Below are 20,296 nucleotides of genomic sequence, written 5' to 3'. Positions count from 1 at the left end.
GCGTCCACCAGAGCAGGACGTTGCAGTAGAAACTCCACCAACACGTTCATAACGGGACACCTGTGGGTGGGGAGATTGTTTTACTTTGTTTTTTTTCATTGCTAACCCCGCCTCTTGCTAGCAGTAGACCCACACCTTTCTCCGTATTCATACAAGCCTACATGAACTTAAGCTTTTTCTTTTTGCTTCCAGACATTTTTTTTTTTTTTAGAGAAACGGATCGTGCCCTGCCTCTTTCTCATTTGATATCCGTGGACATCCTAGTCCGCTAATGTTTTAGGATCTCATTCCTCTCGTTCAGGGGCTGCAGCCACAGATGTGGGATGAAGTGAGTGTGTGCGTGCGTGCGTGTGTGTGTGTGTGTGTACACACACACCCAGAAACGAAGGAAATGTTTTATTTCCTTGACGAAGGGAAATGACAAGATGGTATGTTGGAGTTTGCAGGAGGAGTGAGATCTTAGAGCTTTTCCTGGGGGTCTCAGGGACCCGGTGGAGGTCAGCCAAGCTGACGGCAGCCATGTCAACCTCGCAGACACTAGGAGTTCCCCGTGGTTGCCTCTCCGGTTTCCCCAGCAGTTGTACCTCAGTCAGCTGGAAACGGGTCTCATTCCTTGCCAGTGGAGGGTCAGGAAACCATCAGCTGCCCCATCCGCCTGGGGCTGGGAGGGGCCTGGGAGTTCAGGCATCCCCTCTGAACCCAGGGGCAGGCGCCCTGGAGACAGGGACGGCGGGGCTCCTCCCCTCCCACCTCCTGCTCTGGCCCAGCGGACCTGGTCCAAAGGCCTGGTGCGTCTCCTGCAAGGTGCCCAGCTTAGCCTCATGTCTCTGGAGGCAGGTATGCACCTGTCAGCGCCTGGCCCACTGGGCCGCCATGGAAGCCAGAGCAGTCTGGAGCCGGGAGAGCCTGTAGGAGTTGGAGAGCCTGCAGACGGGGGTTGTTCTCCCCAGCCACCTGGCACCTGTCGGCAAGTGGTATAAAGGAGAAAGGCGGGCAGTGGGCTCCGGGGTCTCACACTTGCCCAGACTTTAGGCTTGGCCGAGAAAAGTGGGCCCGAATGATGCAGAACTTGAGAGAAGACAGAAGTTTGGCTATTTGTGTGACATCTCTTGATTAAAAATAATTTGGGGGGCTAGGTAGGCAAAGCAGCTGTATAGACTTGGTGGTGCTATTTGTAACTTTGGCCTGAGAAGGGTCACATGGCTCTTCTGATAGACTTCGGTGCTCTGCCAGGTTCGGGGGCCAGCCGTAGTGTCCCCCGGTCCTCAATCCTCACGATCATGACTGATGACCTCTGTTTCTTGCTCCTAGGCCCCCGGCTGCCCTGACTACAGCATCCTCTCCTTCATGGGCGCGTTCCACGGGAGGACCATGGGTAAGGAGGGGCCTCTGGTGTCCCGAGGCGGCAGTTAGGGAAATAACAATGGCAGCAGTCGCGTCGGCTGCCTTTGACCTCGTGTGGGCGGTTTCGCCACCTTGTCCCGTTGGTACCACACCATCCTCTGCAGAGTGGGGGCGATGATTCCCGCTTTGCAGGCACAGAAATCGAAGCTCGGCAAGGGAAATAGACCTCCTACCGCCATTCAGTGGCAGAGCCAGGATCTGAACCCTTGTCCCTCTGCTTTCGAAGCCTGTGCTTCGTCTGTGATGAGTCAGAAAGCAGAACGCACACATGCATGCGCACACACGCACACGCACGCACACACGCCGGGGGTTCGCAGGTTCCGCTTCGGCTCCAGCATGTGACCAGAACAGGGGGCCTGCAGGTTGACAGGCTTCCCTGCGCATTCAGCCCGAAATGCCCATCATCATCTTCTCAAAGACCGTTGACTCTGCTCCCCCAGCCAACCATCTGCTCTTCTGTTGTTTTTTTGTTTTTTTTGGGGGGGGGATCCTAGGTTGCTTAGCGACCACGCACTCCAAAGCTATCCACAAGATCGACATCCCTTCCTTCGACTGGCCTATCGCCCCGTTCCCCCGGCTGAAGTACCCTCTGGAAGAGTTCGTGAAGGAGAACCAACAGGAAGAGGCCCGCTGCCTGGAAGAGGTAACACCCGGCCCCCCACACCCTCCCCCGCCCCCTCCCCTTACCCTCGACACCCCACGACTTCGCCCAGAGAACAGGGACAAAGAGTTTATCCGGGGCCCGGGGGGCACTCCCGGGGAGGGACGTGGGGACAGAGAGGCCTCCTGTCCCGGCGCTCCACGTCGGGAAAGGATGGCACGCTGCCCTAGCCACCCGGCGTCCGTCACCCACTTCCGGTACTGATTCCAACATCATTCAAGTTTCTTTGGGGGCAAGCTTAACTGACTTAGAATAAGAGAGAATGAATTTATGGGAAGAATATGGGGTCCACTGTTTTTCAGCCTTCTTCCAAATCTTGAGGCTGGGGAGAGACTGAGGACAGGCAGCCTCTGTCACTATGTCCCCGCTTCAACCAAGGGGCCCCCCCTTCGATCTGTTCCATATATCAGGGGAAAGACACTGGAAAGATTCTGTTGCGAGGGGCGGGGGGAGGGGAAATGGCTTTGGCTCTTCAGGTTGGGATTTGAGCTGAAATAAGGCTAATCTGAGGCTGCCTCTTAGGCACATCGTGCTTTTCAAGCGATTAATAGTTATAGAAGTGACGCAGGATGTTAAGTGGTGGGTATTTCGTGATAAAGAAAAGAGACAAGATGATGGATTCTAGTACATCCCGTCCTGTAGAAAGACAAGACAAGCCACATGTGTCATTATAGCTTTTCTATGCGAGCACTTTTTTTTTTTAGGCGAAGCAACCCTTAGTTGACCTCACAGATTGCAAGGACCTTGTCAGTTTACAATCCCTCATTTTTTAATTTTTTACGCCTACAGCACCTGGTCTTCCTAGGTGGTCTCCCATCCAAGTACTAACCAGGCCCGACCCTGCTTAGCTTCTGAGATCAGACAGGATTGGGCTCGTTCAGGGCAGCATGGCTGTAGACGTGTGCACTTTTTTTTTTAAAGTAAAAAGAAATGAATAAAATTAATTTCAATAACATTTTACGGAACCCAAGACATCCGAAATATATATCATCACGTCACCGCGTAATTAATACTTAAAAATTAATGATGACATATTCTTTTACTTACAGGTGGAAGATCTGATCGTGAAATATCGGAAAAAGAAGAAGACGGTGGCTGGGATCATCGTGGAGCCCATCCAGTCTGAGGGTGGGGACAACCACGCCTCTGACGACTTCTTCCGGAAGCTGAGAGACATCTCCAGGAAGGTTAGCGCGCGGGGCTGGCTTTGGCCGGGGCCACTGGCTGTTTCCGGTCGGTTTCCCAGAGCTAAGGGTTAGCTCTGGGGTCCTTGTAAACTTCCAGGTGTTCCAGCCTCACAGGTAGAAAAGCTGGGGGTGGGGGCAGGACAGGGAACTCCTCCCTCACATCTTCTCACAAAACCAGCCATCTGCCATCTTGGTTGGGGACTTTTGTAATCAAGGGATTCCTGGGAAGACCTCAGCCTCTGCCCTTTCCTTTCCGGAGACCCCCTACCTCATCTTTCAGCCCAGCAGGGTCCACTCTCAACAGATGCAACACGAACCGACTTTATGTTAATATCGTGTGTTGATTTTAATGCATCTTGCATGCACAGTCAGCACATGCAACCAGCAAGTTCACAGATAAAGGTTATACGACATGAGTTGATTTAAACACAAGTACTAAGTGCATAACAGTCTGCGTGATGAGCAGAGCTGGGAACCGTGGTGACGGAAGTCTGAGAAACAACACTAGGCCTCCCTGGGGCTGCATTTCCTCCCGAGTAAGTCGACTTGCTCCAGGACCGAAGCCACGTGCAATGTTCCCTGCTTTGGTTCGGCATTCCGGTTGGGTTTCAGCTCAGCAGCTGGAGGAAGTAGTCAGACACAGCTCTGCTAGAACTGCCTCCTTAAGTATTTGTTTAGTTTTCCCCCTAGAACTCGGCCTCGGCTTGCAGTTCAGATGCGAGGACTCTCTGGCTAGACACGGGGGTCCGAGGCTGGTCGACCAGGGCGGGTGTTCATTTCTCCCTCCTCTCTCTCCAGCACGGCTGTGCCTTCTTGGTGGATGAGGTCCAGACGGGAGGGGGCTGCACCGGCAAGTTCTGGGCCCACGAGCACTGGGGCTTGGATGACCCTGCGGACGTGATGACCTTCAGCAAGAAGATGATGACTGGAGGCTTCTTCCACAAGGAGGAGTTCAGGCCCAACGCTGTGAGTGCTGACGCCACCCTCCTCCCCTTTCCAGGACTGGGGGGCGGAGGGGGGGTGGCGGGGGAAGGAGCCTTGCCTCCTCATAACTGCTCCTTTCTCACAAACCAGGAACTGGGTGGACATAAAACATGTCACAGAGGTTTTCTAAGGCCCAATTCTTATCAATTGAATTAGCCAATAGTAATGATCACCCCCGTGCTCTCTGCAGAGCTGACTTCATAGCAGTTCATTGTCAGGTTTCGGATTTTTCTCTCTGTCCCTATGCAGTATTGTTTTTTTTTTTTTTTAAGTAAATTTATTTATTTAAATTAGTTTCAAGTATACAGTACATTGTTTAGACATCTATAATGTTCATAAAACAATCCCCCCAATGGCTCCCTCCCTCCCCTGGCCCTCCACTGCATTTCCTCTGCCAAGCTCCCCGTGCCCAACTATCCACTACTAACCCATACAGTATCGTTAATAGCTGCTGTCTTGAACTGAGCATTCGCTCTGTGCCTGGCCTAGTTCTAAATACTCCTCATGTGTTTTTAATCCTTACAACAATCTAACCAAGTAGGTGTTATCTTTCTCTCCCATTTTACCAATGAAGAATCAGGCACAGGTTGGTTAAGCAGTCGGTCACATAGCCTGTTAAGTGACAGAGCCAGGATTCAAACCCAGAACGCATGCTCACCCTGTACTACCACGGGTACATATGGATTCTCATACACACACACGGTCATCAGGGGCTCGGGATCTTTCTACCATTCCTGCATGTAATTTCCACCCTCAGGGTTGCCTCATGGTCCAAAATGACCACTGGAGCTCCAGCTATCACATCTCAGTTCTAGACAGTTCTAGAAAGGAAAATAAAGGAAGCACAAAGTGGCCCCCTCCTCGTCTTTAGCAGCCTTTCCAGAAATCCCACAATACTTCTATTTCTAACACGTCGACTCAGATCTGGTCACATGGCCAGGCTAACTGCACGAGAGGCTGAGAACTATGTTTTACTTGGCTATATTGACACCCTAAATAGTTCGTGGAGGAATAAATCGGCTGGTCTTTGAGGGTCAGACTGTCATCCATCCACTCCTGAGTCCACCGCCTATGAGTTGTATTTTCCTCAGACAAATCACATAACCTCTCAGGACCTCAGCTTCCTCCTCTATGAAAGGAAGATTACAGTTAAGGGCCAACTGTCTCAATTTCTCCAGGATTTCCCAGCAAATGGGCCAGCTGGTCTCCCTAAGAGTCTTATTTCCCCATAGGGTTGTTGCTATGGAAATAATTCAATGAGATAAGTGTCATCCTCCCAGCCCTTAGTAGATGCTCTCTGGCGTACTTTCTTTCCTCTTAAAGGGGGGACAAGGTGTGTCTGAGGGAAGTGGGCCCCATCAGGGTGTACCTGTGTGAAAACCCTTCCAACACCCCGTGCCTCGTTCCAGCCTTACCGGATCTTCAACACCTGGCTGGGGGACCCATCCAAGAACCTGCTGCTGGCCGAGGTCATCAACGTCATCAAGCGAGAGGACCTGCTGAGTAATGCAGCCCACGCCGGGAAGGCCCTGGTCACGGGGCTGCTGGACCTCCAGGTACCCCCACTCGGCCCGGCCCAACCTCAGCTCTCCCGGGACCCCAGCCACGGCCCCCAGGGCACATCTTAGCTCTTTGGCATGGCATCGCGCCTGCTGCCCCAGGAGGCTCACGGACTGGAGCTTCGGGTACCACCCCCCGCAGGCAGGGGTACCAGATTTAGCAAATTACAACATAGGATGCCCCATTTAATTTGAAAAACAGAGGCTTTATTTTTAGCTTAAAAAGTATACTACATGCAACATTCGGGACATACTTATATTACGAAGTTATAAGTTGTTTATCTGAAATTCAAGTTTCACGGGGTGTCCTGTATTTGATCTGGCAACCCTAACTCAGAACAACTTGAAATTAGGAAAGTATGATCATCTTCCTTTTCTGGCTGAGAAAAGAGAGGCCTGGCAAGGTGAGCAGCGGCGAGGCAGCCGCGTTTTAAACCCAGATCCCCCTGACTGCAAAGACTCCGAAGGGGTTAAGTGTGACTGTTAATGTAGCTAAGACCCTGTGGCTGGAATTTCTTTTTCTTTTCTTAGACTGGATTTGCATTTAAACTGAGGCTGGGCGGGGCAGGCTTCCTTCCTGCTGGGGTGCTCCTTCAGGCTGCCAGTGGGGAACAGAAGTGCCAGGTGTCTTATTTCCCTGGGAGCCATCTGGGCCCTGCTCACAGGTGTTGACACAGCTGCAGCCGGACAGGGGGGCTCGGCAGGGATCTGGTTGTTCTGGGCTGTCACAAATGTGGCTGCTCCCTGTCCTGAGCCAAGCAGCCTTCCCGCGAGAGCCGCAGGGACCTGTGGCCACCTTCCTGGTGGGCCGGGCGTCAGGCCACGCTCTCAGGATAAGGAGTGACAGACAGCCAAGATCACAGCCTGGCAAGGGGCAGGGTTGGGACTCAAAGAAGGTGGGAGCTGGGACAAAAGGGAAGCAAAAGTGTTCAGATCGGCTGAGAAGTCCCTTGGTAGGCGAGGATAAGAGAACAATGGGAGAGGTTCAGATTGCAAGATAGCCGAGTGGGGCAGGAATAAACAGCTGAAATGGGCCAGGGGACAGCGAGTGATGTCACACTACACCAGAAGAGCAAGGCCGGGGCAGAAAGAATGCCAGGAATGTTTTTTCTGTAGGTCTCTTAAATGTCCCAGTTGATGCCACCATCCTTGGTTACAAGGGCGGGTCCTGGGGGACAAGGCAACGTGAAGGTCCCTGACCGAGGCGGCCTGGCTCTGAGAAGGAGTGTGGAGGACAGGGTTCCCCAAAGCAGGTTCGGGTGCAGGACGGTGCCACAAAAAAAGGGTTCCATGGACACATCCCCAAGCCAAGGCTGGCATCTTGCTTTTAGGAGCCCCGAGCTGGCTCGTTTAAGGGACGGGAACAAGTAGGAATCCTTACGAGGGTCCTCCAAAGCTCTAGGCAGGAAGGAGGTAAGAGTACAGGACCACCCCAAACCAGCGAGCTACACAGATGGGTGAAGCAAAAGGACGCGGGCCTAGACACAGCCATCGAAGCCCCGTGGGGAGGAGGGGACGTGGGGAGTTCCCACGGTCGCGTGTTAATCAATCAAGTCGACCGTTACTAAGCCTGTGTGTGTGTGTGTGTTTGTGCATGCACACGTGTGTGCCACAAGGGTCCCAAGGGGTGTCCGAATGCACATGACCTTGTTCCTGGCTTCCATACTCTGGTGGGAGAGGGGCGTGTTCCAATCGCTGGCTCCCAGCCAATCAGCGAGTGCAAGAGCAAACAGAATGAGTGCTGGAGTGACTTCCGTGCCTCAGTTTCCTCACCTGTGGAGACCAAAATGGGCCCTTCGCTAGCGGAGGGAGGATTCAAGGTCGCGTGTGTGCGCGCCTCGCCCAGTGCCTGGCATAAGACGTGAGGCCTTCGTTATCAGCAGAATGTGACTGTATCTCCAGTTTCTCCCAAGACCCTCTACCAAAATGACACGGCCCCCCATCTCTGCCCCCAGTACCTGAAATGATTTGGGGTTATCCAAGCCCCGTTTGCCGTCCTTCTCGGGGACGAGGGAGAGAGTGGGGAAGGGACCAAGCGTCTCTACCCTGGGTGACTGTGTTCGCGTCCTGGGGCTGCCGTAACCAGGTACCACGAACCGGGCCGCTCAAGACAGGAATTTATTCTCTTTCCCATTCCAGAAGCCAGAAACCCAAAATCAGGATATCAGTACCATTACGGCCCGTCGCAGGCCCCTCTCCCGGCAGCTCGTGCGCGCGACGACCCCTGACCCCTGCCGTTCTGTAGCTCGCGGCTACATCGTTCCCGTCTCCGTCCCTGTGGTCACACGGCCTTCTCCCCTCTGCTCTGCCATGCGTCTGTGTCCAGATCCTCCTCCTCTTATAAGGACGCCAGTCGTCGGGTCTAAGGACCCGGCCTGCTCCAGCGTGACCTTATCTAACCCTCGTTACACCAGCAAAGACCCTGTGTCCAAACAAGGCCACTGTCACAGGCCGCCGGGTGGACTTAAACTCGGGAAGGGGCCGCGCTTCGTCCCAGGACAACCCCCGACCCTAAAGCCCTGAGTGTGGGAGAGCTTTTTTTTTTCCTCCTAGAGTCAGCACTTTTCTAGAAAAAGAGTTAATAAAGGAAGATGGCTGACATCTATAAAGCACCTACCAAGCGCCAGGCCCTGAGATTCGGAGGTGACGTAGAAACCTCGTCTCACCTGATTCTCATCAGAGTGCGTTGGGGTCAACGGCATTTATATACTTCAGTTTATATAAGAGGAAACTGAGGCACAGGTCGCCCAAGTGACTCCCCCAAGGTCACAGTGTGAGAAAGAGGCTGAGTCGGGTTTTGAACCCAGGACTGGATGTCTGTGTCCAGAACCAGATCCCCTAACCCCTGCCGGTCCACGCAGAGGCCCAAAGGCTGGACCCTGGGGGGTATCCGAGGAACCACAGCGACTGGCTGTTACCCAGGCGACAGGCTTGGATCCAGCCTCGTCTCCCCCACTGCAGGCCCGGTACCCCCAGTTCATCAGCAGAGTGAGAGGACGAGGCACCTTCTGCTCCTTCGACACTCCAGATGAATCCATACGGAATAAACTCATTTTAATAGCCAGAAACAAAGGTAAGGCGGCTAGGAGTGGGGGCTAGGCCTCGTCGGTGCCTCACGGTACCTGATGTGGGGGGACAGGGGTACACGGGACTAAAACTAGTCTGAATGGTCTCTCTCAAATGAAGAGAAAGTTACCAGGGGGTTCCTTATACACTTATTCATTCAACAAACGTTCCCCGAGAAGGTGAGTGGCGTCGACCCTGGGGAGAGTCACGATGACGAACAAGGCCATCAGGTCCCTTCTTTCAAGGAGCTTACAGTCTAGCAGGAAGGGGTGACGTTGAAGAGCCTATTTTATAAATAGCCGACTGCAGCGATAAATCTTAGGAAGGAGGAAAAGGAGCTAAGAGAGCAAATCGCTGGGGAAAAGTGCCCAGGAAATCAGGGAAGGCTTCCCTGAGGAAGTGGCATTTTACCTTACGTCTTAACGGACAGACAGGGGTTGGCCCAGTGAAGAATGTCAGGCAGAGGGAGGGACATGTGCAATTAGCTGAGGCAGGATGGAGCCCACAGGGCTGGAGAAACCAAAAGGATGGGGTGTGATGAGGACCCCATGGCCTGGAGGGGGTGGAGTGGGGGAGGGGCTGCCAGGCCCACATCACCTCGGCCTGTGGATCAGGTCCAGGATTCTGGACTTCTTCCCTAAGAGCTATGAGAAGCCATGGAAAGTTTAAAGCCTAGGAATGTTGCCGTGGGATGAGAGCACCTACTATGTGCCACTTGCGGTATCTTCGGCTTATACCATCTTATGGAAGGAACTTTTGCACCAGCCGTGAAGGGCAGGGTGATTCTCCTCCTCTTTAAAGGAGAAAACTGAGTCTCAGAGATGCTAAGCAACGGAGACAAGGACACCCAGCGAGTCAGTGGTGGCCGCCCTTTAACATAAGGGGCCCATCCCCCTCCACTGGCAGCTCTGCCCTGCGCGCATGCGTGCTTCTGACCCGTCCCTCACTTGCAATTTGCTTGTTTACAAGCCCGGCACAGCATGAATTCTAGAGAGCAAGGACTCTATCTCAGGATTTCTCTGTTTCTGGACCTAGTTCAGGGGCGGCAGGATAGGCATTCAAAGTTGGAAGGAGAGAGGGAAGAGAATGATGGACAAGACGGATGAAGGGAGAGAGAAGGGGGTGAAGATGAATGGGGGTGGGCGGGAGGGAGGACGGACGGCAGCCCTGCCGGAAAGAACGATGTGGGTGGGTGGGGGCAGCCACGCGTGTCGGCCCTCCCGGCCCGCACGGCCTGTCCCCCTGAGCCCAAGCTCCTAACCAGCCTCCCGCTGTTGCTTTCAGGTGTGGTGTTGGGGGGCTGCGGTGACAAATCCATTCGTTTCCGTCCCACTCTGGTCTTCAGGGATCACCACGCACACCTGTTCCTCAATATTTTCAGCGACATCTTAGCCGACTTCAAGTAAAGAAGCCATCTCCACTACGCTCTGAGAAAGCCCCGATCTCAACAGTTGTCAAATTGATTAGTTTGCCTAATTCATGTTTTTCACTTAAAGTATCAGAGGTGAATGCATACACAGAAGGGTGGTGTGTGGGGAGGGGACATTTTTGGTGGCTTGGGGGAAAGGGAGAGGGGGCGGGGCCAGTTTGGATTTTCCTCCCTGCAGAGCCAATGGTGCCAGTTGGTTTGAGCCCTGAAATTTCTGCATGAGCCCTGGACAGAGTCTCATGATGGGTCATGAGGGTCCTGGCCAGATATCTGCCTGCCTTTGACCCCAACAATTTTGTTAGAAGCCAGTAAAGGGAATGACACCTGTTCTTAGGACTGGTGGCTGGGACTCCTGGGCCCTGGGCCCTCGCAAGTACTATATTCTGTGGTCAAGGATGCTGGCTCCCTTGCCCTATGCAGACAAACACACTTGCCCCCTCTTACCCAGCCCCCAGGGCTCTGAGCTTGTCCCGTGCACCACAGTTCAGTGAAGGACAGATCATATGAAGGCAGCATGGTAGAGACATTAGGACCGAGAGCCAGGGGGCGTGGGAAGGGGTCTTCTGGCCTCCCGAAGGTGTGAGCCGTTCCTCTCAGTGCATCTGGGGGTTCCTCTACCCGTGAATTCTGTCTTTGACAGAGCATTGGAGGATCTCTGGGTGGCGTCACTGGTGGTTCTTACTTGCTGTCCCCCAACCCCTCCCCCACTTGTTAAATGTCAGCCGAGACCTCTGGAAAGAAAACTGCAGCCTGAGCAGGGGACAGAGAAGGGTCAGAAGCACAAGCCCGTTGCCCAGCAGCCTGAGCCCGGGTCCCGGGGTAACAGAGTCACTTTCTCCTGTGCCCCAGGCATCTGGGGTCAGCCTCCGGACCCCTCCCGCGGGAGGCTCCTTTTCCCGTTTTGGCTCATCCACCCTTGTGCCATCCCTGAGCAGCCCCAGGGGTAACTGCTATTCCATCAGATGCGGTCACTTGCTAAACTAGGATTCTTCTGAGGGAAGCGTCACGAATTAAAGGCACCAGAACTCCTCGCGGGAGGAAACAGCCTGCTGGTTCGAGGCGGTTCCCTTGTCCTTGCCGCTCCAAATTAGAGATTTTCCTGACGCGAGTGAGTGTGGAGATTACTGGGCACGTGATACTTGACAGGCTCATTGCGCTATGGCGAAGGCTAAGGAAACGCTGCCGGAAGCTAGACATTCTTGGAACTGATTTGAGTTCGGATGCTCCTTTTAGGAGCATCCGGGAACCTTACAGCAATAAAGGATTGTTTCGTGGGGAGACGGGAAGTCTGGCTTCTGTTCTGTGTCCCTAGGGAAGCCACATCACCTCCCAGTGCCTCGCTTGACCGTTAGGGAGACGAGCATGTCAAGGTTCTCCATTCAGCACTTTGTTCTTTCAATAACTAATCATCCAAAGATCTCCAAGTGATTTTTTTACTTTTTTTAGCTTCCATTCTTCAGCAGACTTGGTCACCTACCTGTTTTTGTTGAGAACAAAAGGCACTGACCGTGCCGCTCAGACACAAACAGTGAATTCCGGTCACTTTGCATTCTTGCAGTCAGTGCTGATCCCTTGCTTTAAAGGAGATCTATTGTGTTTAAGGCCATTGACTCTCCGCAAGGTTTCACTCATTTGTACATTCGTTTACTTAGTCAATCATTCATTCCTGAAACTTGAATACTACCTGCTCTATCCCAGGCCCAGTGCTAAGCACTGAGTTCAAACCTGAAATAAAACGTGGTCCCTGCTCTCAAGTGACTCACACCCCACTTGGGCACAACAGACTCTTGAAGTAACAATTAAAGCAGAGTGGCAAGGGCTGTAACAGAGGGATGTGTAGAAGCTTCTGGAAATCGGAGGGAGTGCCCCAATTTCGAGGAGAGAGTGGCGTCTGAGCCAGGTTTTGCAGAATGAGCAGGAGTCCGCCAAACAGACAAGGCAAGGAGGAGTGGGGCAGAAAGGAAACGGCACACGGAAAGACACATCGGTTCACGGTCTCACACTCTTCACTGGGGGTCCAGAGCCCACAGGCAAAATAGCCCGAGATTCAAGGCCTTACATCACAAACAAGCAAAATGCAAGACAAACTGTATGTAACTCATTGATGGGCATGAGTACGTTTTCTCTTGCGAACTCGAGCGCAGGATGCCAACATACAATAGGGTTCTGGACACCAGAAGGTTTTTAAGCCAGGGCACAACCAGACACAAGGCTCTCTTTGGTGGAGAGAGTGGCTCCGATATTTTGTTCTCTCCCCACGGGGCACCGATTGGGAAATGAAACCACTTTATCTGGAAAAATCATTTCCAGACTTATTTTACTCCTTACCAAGGGAAGTTATTCTCGTAAAACTTTTTAAGCCATTTACCAAGTTCTCGTTGACTCAGGGCATAATGAGTTCCTGAGATACCTGCTTTTGGGGGTAGGGGTCTAGCTGGAAGAATTTCAAGGAAAAGAGTTCTCAGCAGAGCTCAAGATCAGAGGAACTCGAAGGAGGTTGGTGAAAACACGGGAGGTCCAGCAGACAGGTGGCCGACGAGGGCAGAGCCCAGGGAGAAGTGCTTCTGTGGCTGACGGTCTGGAAATGAATCCATCCTCCATTAGTGCCATAGAGTTTAGTAAATGTCTCTAGCAAGTTTTGTCACTTTTACAGAAAACAAGGTCCAGTAATAGCAAGTCTTAGCACATCCTCCCTTTTATTATAAATGGGTGTTTTTTTTATAATTTTTACTGACACTCAGTAACCATGCAAAATTGTGCACATTAATCTACCTATACCTGTGTATCTATATATATCAGCTCATGGTAGACAAACCATAGCTAGGGAGCATCGCCGACTTACGCATACAAAGTGATCTTGTTTACAGTATTCTGTTGACAGTGCCAATAAATGAAAAAGAAATTAACATGTGATTGACGACCATATGCACAATTCCATGAATTAAATGTTTCCTGTGTTAATCAGTATTGTTAAATTTAAAAAATATATTTATAATGGAAACGTCTGAGTGACCGTGGCTTTTTTTGGTTGGGAATGGGTTTCGTTGAGTCATTAGTTGGCGAGTACTTACTTAGCTCCAGTTGTGTACCTCTTAGGGATGTCTTGGGGGAACAGCGCCTGCATAAGTCCGTGCTGGGTTTTGGAAGCACAGTGAGGCCATTAATTTCACCAGAGTTCATCAAGGACATGCCATGTGCTAGGGATGAACAAGGTGTGGTCCTTACCCTCAGCTCACAGTAAAGGTCACAGTAACCTAGCCCAAGGACCAGGGCACAGGAGGACCCTGGACGAGGTACATGCACAAAGGGTAGACCCCATGTCAGGGTGACAGTTGAGCCCGAGTTGCGCCTTTGAGGTTGAGCAAGAAGTGCCCCAGTGACTCAGAGGAGGAGGGAAGGCAAGAGAATGGCTACCTGAAGGCCCGCAGCAGGACAGGGCAGGAGGCTTTTCTACATCGTTCAGCATTACTAAACCCACAGGGAGGGCGGCCAGAAAGGCTGGGAGACGAGGCCCAAGAAGAGGCAGGATGCGGATGCAGAGGCCTCCTGTGCCATGTGGAGGGCATGGGCCTTCCCCGCAGTGCTGGGGACACCAAAGATTTGGGCCAGAGGCTATTCCAGCACGCATTTTACATTGTCCTGAGAGTTCACTGTGACAGACAGGGCAGCGGGGAGGCCAGTGGGGGCTCCGTCACAGTCAAGAGGACCTCGTGGCCTGACGAGGACAATCATGGCATGGATGCAGAAAGAAAAGCACAGAATCCGAAACACTCAGGACAGCGACTGTGACACTGGATGCAGTTTAGAGTCGCCCTAAAGAGCTTCTTAAACAATCCCAAAGCTTGGGCCCGGCCCCAAACCGGTTAAATCGGATTCTCTCCGTCGACTGGGGTGGTAAGTTGATGACTGACGAATCAACGGGGAGGCAGAAGCAACGTGGGGAAGCGCAGAGGAGACACGTAGTGAGCAGCCGTGGGAGTGAGTTCAGCCCTTCATCCTCCTCGCGTCCTGACCTGGAAGTGGGGACCATCAGTTCCTTTCCGGCTTCTCCTCCCAGCTGCCTCGGCGGCCGTTATTTTTCTCACCTATAAAACGTATGGTTTGGACCACATTTCCAAACCTCCCTCCGGCTCGGACAGACAACATGTCCGTGAAAACAACCGACTTGGAAGAACATCGACCCTTAATCGTGTTTTTTAAATAATCACAGATAGTGAGAATTATCATTTGTTGAGCATCTGCGACACGCGAGCATGTCCTACTGGTGCTTTATAATTTTTACAACAAACTTGTGAGTGATGTATTTGTTATTTCTATTTTTAGGATGAGGAAACTGAAGGTCAGAGGTGGTTAAGGGAACTTGCCCTAAATCACACAGATTGGAAGCCAGGATACAAACAGATGAAGGATGATGTATTAGTGTGTAAACAAGTGTGTGTGCGTGTGTGTGCGCACGCACATGCGTGCATACAGTCAGCTTGGGATTGGTCGAGGACAGGAACTGTTAACCACTCAAGGACCTCTCTCCAGCCTGGCCACTGGAACGTGGACTTGAACTGGTCAGCATTAGCGTGAGATCCTAAACATAACAGTCCTAGGTGGGTGGGTGGAAGGTGTCTGAACCTCAAGGTCGAATATTTTCGAAAAAAAGTCACTGTTTTCTATTTTCTGTTCTTCCTCCCCACCGGAGAGGCAGGATAATGCAGTAGAATGACCCGACTCTGGTGCTTTAGCTGGATGATCTGAGCAAGTCACTTCACCTCTCGGAGCCTCATCTGCACCTACATTATACACAGCCCAGGGTTGAGTAATGCTAGCTAACGCGTATCGAGCGCTTCCCTGGACCAGGAGCTATTTTAAGTGTCTTTCATGGAGTCAGTCAGTCCTCTCGACCCCCAGTGTGTGCTTTTATGATCGTAGCTTCACAAGTGAAGAAACCAAGGCACGAACAGAGACTGTGTAACTGGCCCAAGGTCACAGCTAGGAAGTGCCAGGGCTGGGATTCACGCAGGCGAGAAGTCTTGCTTCAAAGCCATGCGCTCCGCCCCACATCTACCGCCTCTCTCTGGCTCTCCGACTTGAAAGTTGCTGGGAGGATTCAGTAAAATCATGCGATACTCGCCTGGCATATAGTAGGTGCTTAATCCCTGGTACTTACTTTCGCCGCTTCATTTCAATAAATAATGTCTCATATATAGCTCTAAACAACATTATATTTCTGTCAGCGTCAAGTTCCTACTCGTAGATATTAAAGCCCAACTGAATCCCGGAGTAGATTTCCACTGTTAATCAGTAAAATGGATGTTTTTGTCACTAGTCTCGGTACAAACATGGCCAGATGGCATTGGCCCTGCCTGATTAACTCTAACCAGGAAAGGTTTTATAGTTGAATGCTGCACAATCAAGACAATGCCATACGAGTTGGACTCTGCCTGGGGGATCTTGTTGCTTTCCATTTGGGGACTCAAGTCCTGAAGTCACAAAGCAGCGAAGAGAGAGCTCCAACCCTAGTTATTTGGGCAATTCACCCCGATTGGTGGCCCCATGAGCAGCTAAGCCTGCCAGATCTGTTCTGGGGAGCGCATCAAACGTGATCATTTAATGATGGGCTGGGGTGGAGTATCTGGCTCTAGGACAAGGTCAGTCTCATTTTTGGTAACTGGGGCAGGAAGGATGATGGCTGCCAGCCGTGCAGATCATGATGGTCCCCAGCGAGAGCTGACCTCCCCCTACCCTGCAGGACCTCATCTTAGCTCGGGCTGCTGTAACAGAACACCATGGACTGGGCGGCCTAAACAGCAAACATTTGTTTTTCATAGTTCTGGAGGTTGGAAGTCCACGGTCAGGTTCTGGGTGACAGCCTCCACTTGGTTCCGAGACTCAAGGCCTTCCTTGGTGCGTGCCGAGTCTTGGCTTCTAAGGACACTAATCCCTTCATGATGGCCCCATCCCCAAGAGCCCATCTACCCCTAATCCCAAGGGCCCCTCCCACCTCCTAACACCATCACATTGGGGACCACGGTTTTGACACATGAATTTTAGGGAGGACACCAACATTCAAACCACAGCAACTACCACATGAAAACCAACATGTCACAAACCACCCCATGCCCTGCACCTAAATTATACACAGCCCAGGGTGTGGAGAGGCGCAAAGTCCAGAAGGTTCTCGGCAGACAGGAAGGAAAACCAGTCTGCAAGGGACAAACACGGTTACATCCTGATGCTTTCGACTAAAATGTTTCCTCCTGTTAACTCAGTTTCCAAGTCCAGAGTGGGATGTCAATGCTGAGAAACCTTTCTCTTTACCTAGAAAGCTGATGTGAGGAGGAAAGGATGGAAAAGGAAACTGTGTTTATTACAGCACTTTTCTTCATTGGTTACAACAGACGTCATGCTCATTATGAAAATTTTAAACAGTAACTAGGTTGTGAAGTTAAAATGGAAGCCTTACCTTCATCTCATCCACCCTCTCCTACCCCCCGTTCTATCCACAGGGGCGACACTGTTTACAATTTGGAATGTATGCGTTTTTGAAAACGCAAGTTAAGATCACACAAAATTATATTGTTCTGTGGCTTTTTTCCATGCAATACTACCCCTACAGTTACTGTTTCATACCGGCATAACTCAACCTCATTCTTTTCAAGGGTCACGTAATGTCCCATAGTATGCATCTGTCAACATTTATTTGTGCTGCCACTAATGGAAACTTAGTTTTCTTCCAGTTTTGCTGGTGCTATTGTTTGTTTTGTTACTAGAAACATTCAGTGAACCTGCTACGTATGCTTGGGTATTTCTATTAGGTGACTATTTTAGAATTGTCGTCGAAGCGGGGAATTGCCGAAATGTCCACCTGAATCTAAAGACCATTCGCATTTCCAGAGAAGCTGCTGCACAACTTTGGGGAAGGGTAAACGCCACACAATGATTCTCAAAACTCAGGGTGCCTTGGGAAACATAAAAACACAGATGCCCGGCTGCTACCAGAATCTCCAGGGGTTGAACACAGGTGGGTTTTGCTGCTTTTGTTGATGCTGACTTGGGGTTTTATGGACAGCTTCCCAGTGCCACCCTACGCATGCGCTGCAGGAGCCCTAACTGGATTCCCTTTGTCAGGTGGGGATCTGTGACGTTAGCTCTGGAATAAAGAGATGCATAATGCGTTTGCTCTGTGTGCCCTCTGCTGGTACTGCGCGAGCAGACCATGCATCGGAGTGAAGGCTCTTTCATGCCAAGGCTGGTGAGAATCTGGGCTCTTATCTCCCAGTGTGGTGAGACTTCTGGGCAGCGACTGTCCACTGAGGCTACCCAGGAAAATCGCCCGGGGAACCTGCTCACGGGCCTGGGTAACGATATTTTTAAAAAGCTCTCCAGGTGATTCTGCACGTGGAGCCAAGGTTTGAGAATCTATTCTTTAGGCAAAAAAGAGGCCCCGGGGCATAAAGTCCACAGAGACATCTCACATGAGCCCCTAGACCCCCGCATAGTGAATGTGGTCTCAGCAGCAGTGCTGTGCTCACGTGGATGACATTCTTGCCCCAGCCTCTGAGCAGCTACCATCCCAACAGAATGAAATGACCCACCTCAGCTTCGTCTCACGTCCTGTCTGCTGCTGGGTCCACCGCACCATCGCCTCTGAAGTAACAATTAACGTTTGCTCTTGCCTATGAGTTTGCAAAACACTTGACATTTATTGTTTATTTGCACACCCATCCCATGAGACAAGCAGGATTTTCCATTTTACAATGTGAAAACCAAGGTTCGGAGACTCAGTTAGTTACTCGCCCTGGATGGAACCCGAGTCCTTGTTCCCCCCGCCACATCTGTCTTCCCATTTCACAGCGCTGCACTTCTGAGTGAAGCTGGCATAGCTTCCCCCAAGAACTGGCTCTTAACAGAAACTTCTGGCCATTACCTAACTGAATGTCATACACAGTGCAGCAAAAATTGGCACTGGGTGTCCTTCCCAAATTGGGTTAGTAACATCTGCCTTGTGAATTTCCTCATCCCAAAAACACAAGTTCCCAGGGGCCCTGGCAAAGTCCCCAGCAGCCAGATCTCTTTCTTCAGTCTCACTCACATCCTCAGCCCTCTGTCGGAGATCCAGGTGGCCCGGGACTACCCAGAAGCCCAACGCCCAGTCGTTCACTTGAGCGTGTCCAACACCCCAAACACCTGCGTGAAACGTTCTCTGTCCAGGATGCGTCCGTAGCGCAGGGTGAGGTAGAAGGTCTGCTTCCCACTGTACCGCTGGATCCGCACAAACAGCTCCTGGGGCCGGTCCTGGCTTTCCGTCATGGGGATCACGTCGGCCACCGGGCAGTACGTGTCTTGCCGCCAACCCCAGAAGGTCAGGTGGGCCACCCGCAGCATGGTACCTGTCTCGTTCACGTACAGGATACCCACCAGCCTCCGGAAGAAATAGCTCATCCAGCACAACATGGCCAGGGCGAAGGCAGATATCCCGCCCATGAGGCACAGGGAGTCGAGAGTCATGAGGCCCTGGGAGTACCAGTAGAAGCCAGGCGGCAGGGCCACCACTGTCAGGGCCGTCTGTGCCACCTTCAGCTGAGACAAGTACCTGAAGGCTCTGATGGCATCAAAACGGTAGACCATCTGGAATTTCTCTGTCTCCACACCTGGTGGTTTCTCCTTCGAGGTGGGCAACCTGCTCCCCACCCACCTCCTAGGATCCTTCCTATTGCAGCACCACAGCCCATAGAGAGGCCTCGCCCACACAGCTGGCCTCGGCAACCGTGGCACGGCTTGGAGGAAAGCAGCCTGGAAGGAAGACAGGAGACCATTTCTCGCAAGGAAATTAATCATGCTCATCACACAACCAACGACTGCAAAGCATCTTACACGGAGGCTCCCACCAATCTTGCAAGGTCACTGCTACTGCCAAAGACAGAAAGAAAGGTAAACCCAGATGCTTTACCTCCTATGATCATCCCAAAAGCTGTAGGAGACAGGAACCACTACTTCCACTTTACCACTAGGAAAGTAAGCCCAGAAAAAGTAGAAAGTTCACCAAAAGACACACAGCCAGTGAGTGGGGCAGAATGTGACTCTCACACTGGTCCACTTTCTTCCAGGAAGTTCAAGTAGGTACATAGGAAAAGAGGTGCAGCATTCGTTCATTCAGTAAATGCCTAGGGAGCGCCAACTCCGGGCTGGGCACTGGATCCATAAGTCTTATATGAACTTCCCCCAAGCAGGAAACTGAACGTCTCTAGTGGACAACAAGTCCGTGAAATATTTAGCACAACAACTTTGCAAATCTCTTGTCAGGTTATAGTGTTATCCAGGTGCTGTAGGGAACTGGTGTTTTCTTTGCCTAGTTTGGGGGACAAGGAGGAATGAAGGAGGAGGGAAGAATGGAGGTGCCAAACGGAAACACAAGGGTTTTGTTAGGTGCATAGTTCTACACTGTGAGCAGTACAGTGAAAGATGCTTTGGGCTTTGAAACCAGATCTGGGTTCCAATCCTAGCTCCTAAAGTCGCTGACTGTGCATCCTTGGGCAAGTTACTCCACCTCTCTGGGACCTCAGTTTCTTCATCTGTCAGGTAGGGATCTAGAACATCCTGAACGAGATAATGGTTTTAAAGCCCTCAAATGCACTTGATGGACTTGATGCACCTGACGCATGGTGAGCGCTCGGTGAATTTTTAGTTATCGCTGTTGTTGGCCCACGTGACCTGAGCACAGAGGACGCCCGGGAAAAACAAACCGTAACCCACGCCAGAGGTGTCTCCTGCGCATTGTCCATATCACAACCCCAGGCGTCTGCCTGCCTACGCCAGGTCTAACTCCGACCCCCAAAAGCGCGCCACCCGCCTTCTTACCATGGCCCGGCTGCCTGCTTCCGGAAGCGAATCCCACCTGCCCCCGGGATCTCTGAGGGCGCATGCTCTGATAACAGGCATGCGTATGACGCATTGCAATCTGGGATCTGTAGTCCAGAGAGAACTGCTAGAGCTGGTCTTAAGCATTATGGGAGTG

General features: G+C 51.8%; 2 protein-coding genes and 1 pseudogene across 4 annotated transcripts in view; 1 reads left to right on the top strand and 2 right to left on the bottom strand.

Moving 5' to 3' along the window:
- Window positions 1–13,291, top strand: part of ABAT (4-aminobutyrate aminotransferase) — a 75,784-nt gene extending 62,493 nt beyond the window's left edge. For all 3 annotated transcript variants that reach the window (XM_016154106.2, XM_016154109.2, XM_016154107.2), the window contains exons 10-16: window positions 1,312–1,375; window positions 1,899–2,047; window positions 3,115–3,252; window positions 4,051–4,218; window positions 5,646–5,792; window positions 8,757–8,868; window positions 10,146–13,291. In XM_016154106.2, coding sequence (XP_016009592.2) covers window positions 1,312–1,375; window positions 1,899–2,047; window positions 3,115–3,252; window positions 4,051–4,218; window positions 5,646–5,792; window positions 8,757–8,868; window positions 10,146–10,267 — 900 coding nt within the window. In that variant the 3' untranslated portion in view covers window positions 10,268–13,291. The remainder of the gene's footprint in view (window positions 1–1,311; window positions 1,376–1,898; window positions 2,048–3,114; window positions 3,253–4,050; window positions 4,219–5,645; window positions 5,793–8,756; window positions 8,869–10,145) is intronic.
- On the bottom strand, window positions 2,846–2,964 carry LOC118607207 (annotated as a pseudogene).
- A 4,669-nt stretch (window positions 13,292–17,960) lies between the features above and the next one.
- TMEM186 (transmembrane protein 186) lies at window positions 17,961–20,232 on the bottom strand. Its single transcript, XM_016154105.2, has 2 exons — window positions 20,140–20,232; window positions 17,961–19,074 (listed from the first exon to the last, which is right to left on the bottom strand). Exons 1-2 carry the CDS (start codon window positions 20,218–20,220, stop codon window positions 18,439–18,441), a joined length of 717 nt encoding a protein of 238 aa, XP_016009591.2. The 5' UTR covers window positions 20,221–20,232; the 3' UTR covers window positions 17,961–18,438.
- Window positions 20,233–20,296: the final 64 nt, after the last annotated feature.

This window comes from Rousettus aegyptiacus, unplaced genomic scaffold (assembly GCF_014176215.1).
Source record: "Rousettus aegyptiacus isolate mRouAeg1 unplaced genomic scaffold, mRouAeg1.p scaffold_m13_p_8, whole genome shotgun sequence".
Classification (NCBI taxonomy): domain Eukaryota; kingdom Metazoa; phylum Chordata; class Mammalia; order Chiroptera; family Pteropodidae; genus Rousettus; species Rousettus aegyptiacus.
This window is presented reverse-complemented; position numbering and strand designations above follow the sequence as displayed.